The sequence below is a fragment of the Solea senegalensis genome, linkage group LG2, assembly GCF_019176455.1.
Source record: "Solea senegalensis isolate Sse05_10M linkage group LG2, IFAPA_SoseM_1, whole genome shotgun sequence".
Lineage (NCBI taxonomy): Eukaryota > Metazoa > Chordata > Actinopteri > Pleuronectiformes > Soleidae > Solea > Solea senegalensis.
The window spans coordinates 31,196,731-31,210,827 of record NC_058022.1 but is presented as its reverse complement, the minus strand read 5'-3'; the positions used below and the strand labels follow the sequence as shown (position 1 = coordinate 31,210,827).

The following is a 14,097-nucleotide window of genomic DNA, read 5'->3' as shown; positions in this document are numbered from 1 at the left end:
GCATTTCAACAGGTGAACAATTACTCACTCCATTAAGATACTTTCTTTATTGAAAAACAAAAAAAAACATCCTTTATTGATTTTAATTACAGTGGATATCAGACATACCAACCTGAGTCGTATCTTTGCTTTTACCACAGACAGAATATACTGTGTGTTTGCGCTGTACGACAGGTTTAATCCAGAGAAAAGCAGCTGTGTTAGTTATTTGAATTCCAAGATACGGCTTTAATCAGTTTCTGGCAGAAAATCACTCTTTGGCACGACGCTGTCTTTCCAAAGTGGAGTCCCCATAAATCATCTCTTGGTGTGAACACAGACATTTCGGTCCATAGGTGCAGGAACTCGTTCAACATCTCGTCGTAGTAAATGATACGCTTTATCTTTTAAAAATAACTAATAACCTAACCGCTCATCAACAGCATTTAAACATTGACCAAAACGACTTTGGAGTATATTTCAGTCACACATATCCACAAGGGGAATAAGTGTATTTATAAGAGGGTTGTAAGTCAGCATAGAGAGAATGTTAATCATGTGTAAAATACATGTTTGAGTAAGAGAACTGAGATGACCACACACACTGATGCCACATGAATAACGCTGATACTATAAGTCCCATGACAGAATGGCCTATTTTAGTACATGCTGTACACACAAAGATAGACTCTGTCCAATCCAGACTTGTTTATTAGTGCCTCTGTGAAACCACTGTTTTCGTCCTGCAGTCTGAACGCATCCGGGGCGCCACTAACTAAGTCCAGTGACCTTGAAAAAATCCAGTTGAGAGGACTCAACGAAAGACGGCAGTCTTAAAGGGGGTCGGTGGGATTAGGCGGCTTAGAGCTGTGTGTATTTCACGGTGATGCACACGCTCAGTGAAGAGAGGTGACTTTAGTTTTCTTCCACTGAAGGAATTTGTTGTGTGTTGCACTAAAGCAGTTGTCTGCATGTGGTTATTGTTTCTGTGTGTGTGTGTGACTCATGCAGTATTTATAGGCTTGTATATCCTTCCGTGCAGGCTTGTAAGTTTCTGTGCATTTGTGTAGGTCTTTTGCAGTGCACCTTGTGTTTGTCAACTTGCCTTTGCTCCACTAATAGCCCTGTGCTCTGGGGCAGCTGTCGACCTGGAGGTCAAAGCCGTCAAAAACGGCACTGTTTAGGCTACCGTGCAGCTTCTCCTGCAGCTCCTGCGGTGCTTTATGGAGGAGACACGTGAAAAGTGTTAAAATACCAATCCAAATGTGTGTCTGTTTCATTTAAAGATACAAACAGGATTATTTTTATATATTCTGGTGTTGCTGGTATACTAAATTTATACTGGGGTAGCATTCATACAACACTAAGTAGATTTTAAAATCCTTCAATCTGGATAATCTGTACCTCGGCCATGTCTCATTTTTGAAACTGAAGCTGCTACAGGTCATTTTGGCCGCAAGTAAAAAAAGATTTACGTGAAAATCCAGGGATTAACATGACTGCATAGTCTGATTTTGCAGTGTATTTGACAGAGGGTGACGATTGGCTAATGCTGTAAATCTGCATAAATAGGGTTTTTTCTTCCAGGTCGGTCACAATGTGCGCCCTAATAGAGCTACGGACGTCAGGTGACTTGGTTTCTATGAACGTAAAATGCAGCAAAAAAAGAACAGTGCTGGATTCAACTTGTGATTGTTCACTGTGCACTTTGAATCCACAGAGATCAACTTGTATATCGCAAAACTTGACAGACTGAATATGTCTGATCTTTATAATGCCCCCAGGTGTGCTTTTTACCAGTTTGGAAACAGTCAGTGAGGACTTCAACTTCAATTCATCTTACTCCAGAGAGTCACTGAAAGTTTACAAGCGCCTGGAGAGAAATAAATGGACTGGAAATCTGACTTTATGAAAAACATTCAACTCTGAAATCTACTGGACAAAGGTAGCGTTATTGTCCCTGGAAATCTAATTCCATAGATACCACTTTATGGTGGGTGTTTGATACCAATACTGATATTGATATTTTACACCACTTTCTGTGCTGATGCCTTTTTTACCTAGCTACACACAAAAAGTTTTGAGTTTAAAATAAATCCACACCACTGACATGTTGACAGCAACCTGGCTTACATGTGTGCAGCCCTCTCACATTCTGGTTACTAGACATTGATGGTGCGTGTCTCTCTACACAATCTGTACTTAGTGAGGTATTTATCTGAGTGATATTCAGGGGTTTTAGTCTGCCAGTATCATACAGACACTCGTCTGTGTATTTACATGCATGTTGAAAGTTGATTTTATGTCATGGAAACAAGTTAGTTTGACAAAAATCGACCTAGTCTTAGTCGGACTATCAGACCTAGATAATGCGACTCATAGTCTGATTACTCTGGCATGTATACGTTTAACCGGACTGGAGTTGGACTTGCCGTTCTGCACAAGCACCAACATTTCCTCCACGGTCTTTGAAGTGGAAGTGTAATTGGACGACGTATAAAACTGCAGTACTGTCGCACCTTTCGGACTACACCGCAACCACACGAACCGTGCTCCATCTCATTTGTGTCATGATTAGCATACGCAGGAGGTACAAAACACACAGAACCACACACACACACAACGCGATCCATCTCTGCGTCCAACACCGCCATTTGCGGTTTCTTTTTCTGTGACGTAAAGGTCAACAGGAAACTGATTCAATAAACCCACTAGCTTATAGTGAAATACAACTTAAAAAAAATGGACAATTTAACTTTTAATATCTGATATTTGAAGTGTTGCCACAGCAGAATAAGAGTTAGTTTGTGTGTGTGTGTGGTGTACAGTATGGCCCCGTGACAGCACCCAGCCGTCTCCCTTGTTCACTGCCCTCCTTCCATATTTGGCTGGGGCCGAGCCCTGAAACATGTCTGGAATAGCTGGATGGAGACAGACAGAGACACTTAGTGATAGTGAGACACACTATCACTATCACAGAGACACAGAGGGCCAGTGAAGACCAGACCTTGACGACAAATTATTAGCATTTTTCTGTCTTCGTTTTTGCTGAAACGTACACAAAGAACAAAAGGAGGAAAGAATAAGGAATGAAGTAATATAAATGAGAACAGCTGACCGGTGAGTAGCTCTTTGAAGCCTGTAGGTCCTAAACTCTGAGGTCACATCACCTGCCTGTGAATGTAAAATTTTATCAAATGACATGTTGAATGTCTTCAGCGTGCATAATGCTTTGCATTCTTTTTAAAACACAATTGTTCACACTTTTAAAGCAGACAACTTTACAACACCCTTTTGAATGGCGGGTCTGTTTGTCTGTTTATTGCGTTTCCATGTCAACGCGGTGGCATTCGTGGGGCGTTTGGCTTCTATATGGCTTAAAATGAGTCATGGAGCCAAGCAATTTGTGTGTGGAACATTTTATGAGCAGGCTGCAATTTGGGTGCACCAAAACTATGAGGGACCCTGGTTGGTGATTTTGCACAAGGATGCAACTCTGTTTTTACAGTGTGTTGCTGTGTCGCTGTTTCTAAGTGTTAATATTCAAATTTCCATCCTGTTTTACAATTACCTTGATCTATGGATCAAGGGTCATTGTATCACCACTGTAATTTAGGAACAAGTGACTTTTTTAAGGTTAAATAAACACAATTCCAGAGTGTATTTAACTTGTTTAGTGTTAACGGAACTATAGCATAGTTAAATGTAGCATAATTTCTGTGTATTTAACTCTAACTTTAACAGAAACACAAAAAATGTTAAATATAACACAATTCCAGAGACTATTTAACTCTTTTTGTGTTAAAGGAACACTAATAGTATTAAATACAACACAATTCCAGAGTGTGCTTTACTGCTTTTATGTTAAATGAACAATAAAACCTTTAAATTTAAGGTAATTTCTGTGTATTTAACACTTTTAATGTGAAAGGAACACTAAACATATTAAATATAACACACTTCCAGAGTGTGTTTAACTTTTTTAGTGTTAAAGGGGAAAAACAGTTACATTTAAATTACTTAAACTTAATACAATTAATACATAGAATGTATTAAATTATATTGGTGATACAAGACAGACACAAGAACAGTTTAGCATAGTTTATCTTTTTAGTATTTAAGTATACTATTTACCTCTATTAAATACACAGTGTGTTTGGTCCTAATCAGATTTAGTGGTAAAAATGAATCTGTTACTTTATTCATTGTGTATAAATGAACGATCTTTGCCATGTAGATTATTTCTTAAATTAACCCTTAAAAAATGAAATAAAGACAAAAATGGGGGAAGTAGGGGAACCAAGAAAAACAAACGGAGCAAAATAATAATGAAGACTTTTTCTATTTTTTCATTAGTTAAGTTCTTGTAGTTCCTTACTGTTGACTTAATGATACATTTTTCTGTATGTGTATGTGCATGAATGTGTGTTCACAGTGGTTCCAGTTAGAACTCTTGCTGACAGCAAGGTGAGCTGCAGCAGCAGGTTCAAATCCCAGCACTGGGACCCAGCTGAGCCGGTCCTCATCTCTTAATGCCTCCTCTCTCCTCCCATCTGTCTTGAATTTCCTTCATGTGGCTTTGTCTTTCTCATTTCTCTGGCCTTCTTTCCATCCCTATCTCCACCATTGTCTTTTTGCATTTTTTGTATATTTTTGCTTTTGGTACATTCTCTGTGTCTGGATTTGAACCGCTGTATTTGTGCATCAGAGCAGGAGAAGAAAGTGTCTCTGAGACACATCTTTAGCGAGACAGCCGGCAGATGATCCTCATGAGTGAAAGACCGATGGATGATGGTCTCGGCTGTTGAAGTGATGTCAGATGAATATTTCGGCGGCTGAAGTGGCTTCAGGTCAAATACAGGATTTTGCTGTGATCGTTTTGTGTGGTTAGTTGTTTCACGTGGTCACATGAAATGAGTCGAAATGGAGCAGATCATCTAGCCTCCATCTTGCCCTATCATTATTATGGGATTAATTGTATTTATGTCATCTCTGGTGAAACTTAGAAAAGTACTTATTCGACACATTTAGATTCCATAAATGTAAGACTGTTACCACTCTGCGTCAATCCACAGTGATAAAGTTGCTTTGCAGAACAACACTGAATGTTGAACTCCACTTGAATTGTCTGACTTTGAGAGACGCAGACTTGGAGACGTTGCACTGAAGCGCTACCTGTCATCTGCCTGCCATATACTCTCAATCACTGCCAACATGGCTGCCAAGAGGAACAGACGGATAAACCAATTTTAGCCACTTTAACAGAAGTCTCACCCTATAAATTATATTCTGGCTTATGTCTAAAGTATCTTATCGGTATTATCTTGTCATTAGGCAGCATTTCCTGACTGGAAAAGTTAGTCTGCTTACTCAGCTTACCAAACTGAATCAACTGTTGCCTCCACTTGTAAGATGAAAACTCTTTCTTTGTGCCTTTGAAATCTTTTATTCAGCTTTACCTCAGTGACACAAACACACCAAACACAGCAGCTCCAGTGTCCCATGAGTGAAAAATGTTGATTTTTTTTGGGGGGTCCAGGGGAATTTTGGAGCAATGACATGAAGTGCAAATTTAAAACTAGATGACATGGATCAGCTGTGGAGTGTCGCTGGCCGTCAGTCAGATACACTGACAGGTAGTTTTTTTATGACAGCCACTCCGATGGCAGCCAGGCACACAGATGACATCAGCCTGAAAGCAGTCTTGGAGACAGACACAGATACGGTCACGCCACGTTACCTCAAACTGTGACAGCTGGACACAGATAGAGATAGATGGACAGAGAGGCAGACACGGTAAATATAAAACTGCGACAGTTTTCCTTGTGCCAGACACTGATATGCCAACCATGACACCTTTTTCCCCCAACTGACTGTCATGTCAGCACTCATGAGGATGTCTCTGTTTCTCGTTCATGTCCGGCAGTAAGGAAATAACCAAATTTTAAGTGTTAATATCTCTTTTGAATTCTGACTAATTATGAGTACAGTAGGGATTTATTGTCTGCTGTGCCAGTTGCACACACGTGGATCTTGTTGGCGTACAGACTATGAAAGCTCTGAAGGTGGATGTCACATGGTTCGCTGACATCACTGCACGTGCACATATCGACCTCTGCACGTCAATAGTGTATAAATGTGCACTTGAAATGTTTGCGCCAAGTGTTGAAAGGTGCAGGTTGGACTCAAATCCATGTGGCAAAATAAATCATGTACACTTTCTAATGGATAGAACTCATGTGCACTGATTATAGACTTAGAATTATACACTTGCAAAAGGCATTCTAATCTCAGCGTGACATCTTAGTAAAATAAAGATGAAATAAATACATTTAAAGAAATAAATATCAGCATGAGCTAAAACATGCATTTAAGGGTTTAGTTAAAGTCAAAACAGAATAGAAAATGCAAACACGATTTTCCTTTTACAGCATCATATATATGTATATATATATATATATATGTATATTAAATCACTTTGAAAATGAGGCACTTTCTCTACTTTCTATGTCTTCATCCAAAATATTCTTTCTATCATTGACGCATTGAACAGAGACTGTTTTCTGAATCACATCAAAGTTTAGGCTCTGCATAGTTTGGGTTTGTCTCTAATAAGCTTTGGACAACATGTGGATCTTGTTTCCCCCATCATCAGCGTCTTCCTCTTTGGAGAAATGTACTTTTCCAACCTCCCTTTTTAACTGCACTCTTCCATACACACCCAAGTTCCTTCTATAACCTGACAGAGACAGCAACCGAGCAGAGTTCACCGTAAAATTGCCTCTCGTTGTAAATGCTTGTCTGAGTGTGTGTGTGCGCGCATATGAGTCCATAGATACATTTATAAACATACGGTGTATGAAATCATACACCCTATGCAGTAAAACCATGATTGCAGAGCTCATTCCTACAAGTTCGTGAGGAGACCCACGAGAGGAGCCTTTAATCTTGCACGTAAACATTAGGTGTGTTTCTATATTTATGTGTGTCTGCATTTCATAAAAAATGGGTTTGGCACATTTTATAAGGTCATGATGTCCCACATTAAAGTGTCAAGCTTGTATTTAAGTTTCCACCACCACTTGGGAACTTTGTAGAGAAGGTGATGGGAAACGATGCAGAAACACATTTAGATCAGTTTCTGATCATAAACGCTGCATTTCGTGAAAAAAATCAAGTGGTCCTAGAGCAGAGCCAAGAGGAACCTCAGGTGTTCAAAATACACAGAATGTAAAATAATTAAGACTATATAGAGTATAGACTATACGTCTTTCTTGATAAAAAGACTCATTCTATCATTTTTGAGGTATAAATAAAACAGCTGCACCGTGTAGCCCCAGAATGATACGAAAACCACGATCCCATTTCTCTACATTTATTTGATAAACCTGCATTTGTAATTTAATCTCAAAAGTCTTAGCTGTGCTAACTTGTGCATCCACAACATCCCCGCTGATCTATTTTAATACAGCAATAACGGTGGTTGATGTGCACATGGTCTATATTTAATAAACCATTGGCCACAGGTGTTTAAATGTTTGTTTTATGGCTGTTAAGTCTGCGATATGGCAACGAGACACTGAAGGGAGCACTTAAGAGAGCACAGCCAACGCGTGTGTGTAGTGATGTATGAGCAATGACCTGAGCACTTTCATGAGAGACAGCACCTGTCACATGATAAAATACAGAGAGTGGACATGGGTGTGTGTGGTGGTAGATTGTCATTTCATGAGTTGATTACTGATTTAAAAAAGCATGATATACTGTATGTAATGAGCGTTGCTGAACGTGTCTTTGAATCATATGTACCACAGTAGGAACATTTTTGGCAGCCAAGCCTCGCTGACACAACCGGACTAAACTGAGGTCTGCTGCAGGTATTTACTGCCTCTTTGTTACATTCATAGTCGTGGTGGGTGGAATTAATACTCAACTGTAGACACTGCCACATTTGGTGCCGGTATCTGTCTATAAATGCAGGGAATGTCTGTTTCTCTGTCTGTTCATCTCATATAACTGTTCAACAGTTTGCTTAACATGGCAGGTGACTTACTAAGAGCACCATCAGTCATTCAATCAATGAATCGTTATTTATATAGCACTTTTCATACATATAACGTGATTTAAGCCTATGACGATTGTGGGGTAAATGTAAAGGATGTGTCCCACCACCCCACACCACCACTTCCATCTCCTGCTGGTGAGAAAGCACAAATAGCAAAGAAAGACGTTGCGGAAACTTTCATACTTCACTTGTGAGTCAGAGCCGTGATAAAATGTCATTTCTAAGCATATTTAAAGTAGGAGGTAGATTTGATTTGGAAAATCCAAAAACGTTGCTATATATGATAACTTTTTTGTTGAATAATATTTCCTGAAACCATCTGGGAGTGCCTTGATTTGGATTTTTCTCAATTTTTGGATTGCCTGAAACGCTGTTGACACTGGCACTGACCACTCCCCCGATTTAACCTCAGGGTCAAGGTAACTAACAGCTGGAAAACGTGTCATCCTTTAGTTGTTTTTGCCACAGATTGTCTTTCATGCGCTAGAACAAGCGCATTCCCTTTTCTGTTCAAGGTCAGGGGTTAAACGGAGACAGAAAGCGCACTGCTGGTGGGAGATGTGTACGATTGTTCCCTGAGAAAAGGAAAGCGAGAATCATGCATATTTAAAGCTGCAGTGCGTAATTTTTGTTGATGTTATTACTCTGCCTCCGTCTACATTTATGTAGCAGGGAGAGAGTCATGTGGAGCTGATTGATTTAACCAGGATTTTGTGAACTCATTTGACTATAAATGCAGTTTTAAGGGATTTAAATACCAGAATGCAATATCTTCTTACGGCTTATTAAGAAAAGTTGACGTTTGCTTTGTAAGAGCTGTAGCTGGCGACTGCAGGGGAGTGAGGGTGATCCCCCCCAATGATGTCACCAAGCAGGGGAGCTGCAGTGCGAGTCAGACAGATGGCATGGGAGTTGTAGTTTATTTGAAATGACGTGTCTTCCCTGGTAGCAGACAGTTGGTGTGGTGGTGATGGTGGTGGTGTACTACTCACTCCCCCCCGAGTGCCGGGAACAGTCAAGAGATCTTCCCCAGAGTGCCAGCTCACCCCTTCCAGCCGCTCTCAGTGGTTATAGCCCCACCTCACCCCAGTGTAGAGCACATGTTGGGTGACAGGAGGATATGAATCAGAGAGAGGGACGGACGAAGCCCAGAAGCAGAAAACTCGCACAGAGGCCACTGAAACACTCTGTGTATAGACAGAAACGTGGACGTGTGGGTTTTTGACAGTCTAGCTGAAGAAGAGGATCTATTTCATTGTTTTGGGGGATTTTTGAGGAAAAGAGAAAACAAGGAGGAGGGTTTTTCACACAGGTAATGATGTTTTGACTGAATTTGAGATATATAATTTGAATAGCTTTTTAAAGTCTGATTCTAGAACGTTGTGGTGCTCTAATCATTATTGCTTGCTTTTGAAATTAAAACCTTCAAACTATAAAGTTTTCTTTGCAGAACGTGTGTGTTTAACAATTCTAACAAATCATGTTACTGGGCCATCAAATTGTTAATCTATGTGACATGATCAGAAACAAGCACAGGGACACACAGTGTTTACATGTCACTCGCCCACTCTCTCCCGCTTGTCTTTGCTGTGCCAGGGAGCTGTTGTTGACAAGGGTTTTTAAATAGCCACGGCCCGAGTGATCCACCATCTGTCCCTCGAGGGGTCGCTTGATTTGGAACATCCCACCGTCATCGCATAATAATATGTATAATTTTGAAAATGATGCTGGATACGGGACACTTTCTTTCTTACTCGTGTGACCACAGAATAAGGTGGTGCACGTGTGATTGTTGTGTTTTGGTGGAAGTCAGCCGAGTCTGAAATGTTGCTCTGGTGTTTAATTGCAGTACATGTTGTACTTCAGCTGCAGGAGTTGCACTGTACAGGATTATATTTTCATGCGCCACAAATGAGTATCTTTAACCCCTTTATGGGACTTTCCATCATGGCTGCTCCTTGCTGTGGGAATAAGCAAAAGGTTTCTTGTGGTTACTTGATTTTATGGTGAGGCTCTTTCCCAAACTGTTTAGATTTTGTTTTGTAACTACTGTTTCTCTTCTTGCTGACACTTTACATTAAAGTACCCTAACAATATGTTACAATATATTAATAATATTGTTTGTTATAAAAATGTTAATTCATTTACTCAGTAATGTGTTGTATCTATGGTGACAAGTAATAGCTTAGTAATAACAATGGAAAATGTGTGTGTGTGGGACATAATCACTTTTGATTTACAAATACAGTAGCTTACAGTAATTCTGATTAGGTTATTGCCTGGATATTACTTTGGAAATGACGTAATTCTGGCCTTTTTACGACACTATTACGTTGGTATTAGCAACCTGGATACTGGATCAGAAATAAGGTGGGATAACTAAAATATGACCTCCCTTTTACAAAATGATTAGCATACTGCGAGTTCTAATTCTAAGGATTATGCAATATGTATGTAACCTGTCTAATTTGGCAGAACAGCCAGAAATCAACTTTAGGAAGACAGTTTTCCCTCTTTCACATGCACTGCTGCTCTACTCTCTGGCTCCCACTCAGCTGCTTCAGTCTCTTGGACAGGACCCACCCTGGTTCACAACAGAACATATGGGCCTGCACTGACGCAACGTGACAGGGGCTTCCAGCTATTAATAGAGCTGGAGAGGCTGTGTTACTGGTGGCAGGGCTAAATGCTGAACTTCAGGTCAAACATGACGGGTGCAGAGGGGGGTCACTGTGCGTGTGGTGTAAGTGAATCTGCCCCATGCAAAAGTGACGTCATTATCAGTACCAGTGTAAACTTACTCCTTTCTATCATCTACAGAGAGTAAAAGGCAAATATGTGTTTTAATTGTTTTCATATTCCTTTCATCTCTTTCAGATGTTGATCATACCCAAGGTCCACTTGATGGAAGCCTATATGCCCGGGTCCGCAAGAAAGACTCCCTGGAGGGAGTTGTCACCATCAATGGCCTCCCTGTCCATGAAAACTCCTTGACCAATGCCAAGAACTCTTTGCAGCACACCAACCATCCTCTTCAAACCACTGACAAAACACTTCCTGTGACAGGCCACGCCTCACTCCCCGCTGTTGACCACACCCTCTCTGTGAGTAGTGATTCGGGCAACTCCACTGCCTCTGTCAAAACGGATCGTACAGATGAGCACAGCCAGTCTACGCAGATTACCGCCAATCACAACAACCCAACAGCAACGCACCCACCGCTCAGTCCACAGGAAAAGAGAGAACTTGATCAGCTTCTGAGTGGTCTTGAGGCGCCAACTCACCTACGACAAGCTTACCTGTCCACATCCACCAGTCCAGGAGGAGGAGTACGGCACCTGGTCCCAGCGCAGGTTCACGTCAACGGCAGCCACACCAAGCCAGCTGGTGCCCCATCTACAGAGGAGCGTGAGACAGATATTCTTGACGACGAGCTGCCCAACAGCCAAGAGGGCAACAGTGTTGACAGCTTGGGCACAATTTCTTCCCTTGAGGGGCAGGCGACACCAGCTGACCTCTACTACCAATCTGAAACGCCTGTCAGTGTGAAGAACGACGGGCCATATCTTGAGAGAGGCGTTCTGGGGGAAAAGTTGAGCGAAATGCCTGTGCATGGAGTACGAACTCCCACGGCGATGCAAGAGAGGTCTGTGGACTTGGCGTCACCACAGGGGGGATACGACAGCTACCAGAATGGAGGAGGGATGTACCGTTCGCAATCCTTTGGCAATCCGACTCCTGGCAGTCCTGAAACCAATCCTAAACTTATGCCAAGGGCCCCTGAGAGGAGCACCAGTAGCCGAGAGGCAGTTCAAAGAGGTCTCAATACTTGGCATCAGTATAGCCTTCCAGATGATCCCTTTGGCCCTCCACTTCAGTCAACCCACAGCTTGCCCCACTTCCCCACCCCAGCTTCACAACGGGACATAGAACAGTCCATCGAGGCACTCAACATGCTCATGCTCGACCTTGATCCAATCAACTCCCACATGTCTAAGTCTCACAGTGCGCCCCCTGGGGAGAACAACCTGAATTCATCGCAGGTGACCTTCTGTCAGACCCTTGCTAGACCTTCTTACCAAGCGGACTCTGCTATCCAAGGCTACAACAACTCTGGGTCGCTGAACAACTCCTTCCATCAGCCCGCAAGATCAGCTGGGAGAGTGTCAACAAACCAGAGCCCAGTTATGGATTCTCCGGTGTATTCTCCCCAGAAGCCGAATGCCAACTATCAACACCAAAACACCACCCCAACACATACCCCAGAGCCCTACCTCCAATCACGCCAAGCAACCCACCACTACGCTGCAGATCCCCCTTTGAATTTCAACCAGCAGGCACCAGTGAAGCCTGTGAACTCGCACCCAAGCAGCGGGGTTTCCCACTCCCCGGAACTGCAGGGTTCATCTCCTTATCCAGGCTACAGTGCCTGCTCTTCACCTGTCCCAGCTGCCACGCCCCAACCCAAGGATACCTCCTCTACCTCCTTGGTCCGAGAACAAGATAATACCGAGGAGGAAAACTTAAACTTGGAAGGCCTAGTGGCTCATCGCATTGCTGGTAAGACTAGAAAAGTAGTGTCTTGCATCAATAATTAATATGGATATTTTTATCAGTTGTATATCCTGCATCCTTGGAATTAGGTATGGCTCGATACCACTTTTTGTGTCCGGGACAATACCATTATCCATCCTCGAGTATCAACCGAAACGCTATCAGTCAAACAACTTTGCAGCTTATTTGTGCTAGCCAAAACCAGCTATTATAAAATTATAATGCTCCAACTGTGTGGCAGACATTCGTAGCCCTCACTTACATCTTTATCACATGCCAATAGTGACGGATTTCTCTTTTTAATCACGTTGCATTTGTTTAGTGAAGCTTTTACATGTATGTCATATGACATTTTTACATATTTAGTATTTGCGGATCATATTGGATTTTATTTTAAACACTTAGCATTGTATCAGCTCACTCCTACAGTGATTTACTGTAATATGATATTGTTTTAACACATTTGCTGTCCCGTATATCAAATACTCAATTTAAGAATAGTTGCAAAGGCTTTTAATATTTTAATATTATTTCTGATGTTAATCCAAAACATTTTGGATAATGATGACCTGGATAATTCGATGTTAATGTTTACTTTTTACAGCTATGAGACCTCCCCTGTTTTCCGTTGATTTTCATTTACTTCTGTGTTTCATGATAATGGACACGTAGACATCTGTGATAGTGAATACCAGGGCATTGTGTGTACTGTATTGGTTCTTACATCTGCATTTGTTTTTAGTATTTTACTATTATTAGGATGTCAGAGTAGTTTCCCAAATCCAATACAATAAAATTACTCCAAATATCTCATAAATGCCTACAGCACAGACTATAAAAATTATAAAAACTATAAAAAACGGGTGAGTTGTTTACAAGATGTAAAATGACTATATTGGACTGGTATTGGTAGATACTGTGAAATTGGTATCGGTGTCCGTATGCAAAAGTGGAATTAGAGGTTTATTCCATGGTGTGAGAACATATTTTTAGTGCACCTCACATGTTATTCAACCAAACAGCATGTGAACAGAGCAGCTTTCAACAGTTTCTGTTACAGTTCATAAAATAAGCCCTGCTGCTGAAATATACCAATGCTGGTGAGAGGGGACACAGGAGTAGAGTAAGAATAGCCAAGCATTTTTAAGCTTCCATGCATTGTCTGCATTCACATGTAGCCTTTATTTGAAATTGTGTGCAAGCTCACATGCGCCACCCAGTGGAATAAAGTTTTGAATTCCTCCTTTTCAGGTTGTATACAGTAAAACTGATCATACTAGAGAATTTTAAACTATAATCTAGGTTTCATCCCATTTGAGTACACTTATTTCCATTCATTTCTCCTCTGATTTTTCTTTCTCCTCTCCTGTGCAATCCATCTCTCTGTTGTATATGTGCTTCCTCCCCTCTACCTCTCTCACCTTCATCCACCTCTGAACGCCCAACACCCCAACCCCACCCCCCCTCCATCCACCACCCTGACCTCCCTCCCCGGGAAA

General features: G+C 41.4%; 1 protein-coding gene across 10 annotated transcripts in view; it reads left to right on the top strand.

Moving 5' to 3' along the window:
• Positions 1 to 14,097, top strand: part of tns1a (tensin 1a) — a 93,870-nt gene that overhangs the window by 65,957 nt on the left and 13,816 nt on the right. For all 10 annotated transcript variants that reach the window (XM_044014691.1, XM_044014669.1, XM_044014643.1 and 7 more), the window contains one exon: positions 10,922 to 12,604. In XM_044014691.1, the coding sequence (XP_043870626.1) occupies positions 10,922 to 12,604 (1,683 nt within the window). The remainder of the gene's footprint in view (positions 1 to 10,921; positions 12,605 to 14,097) is intronic.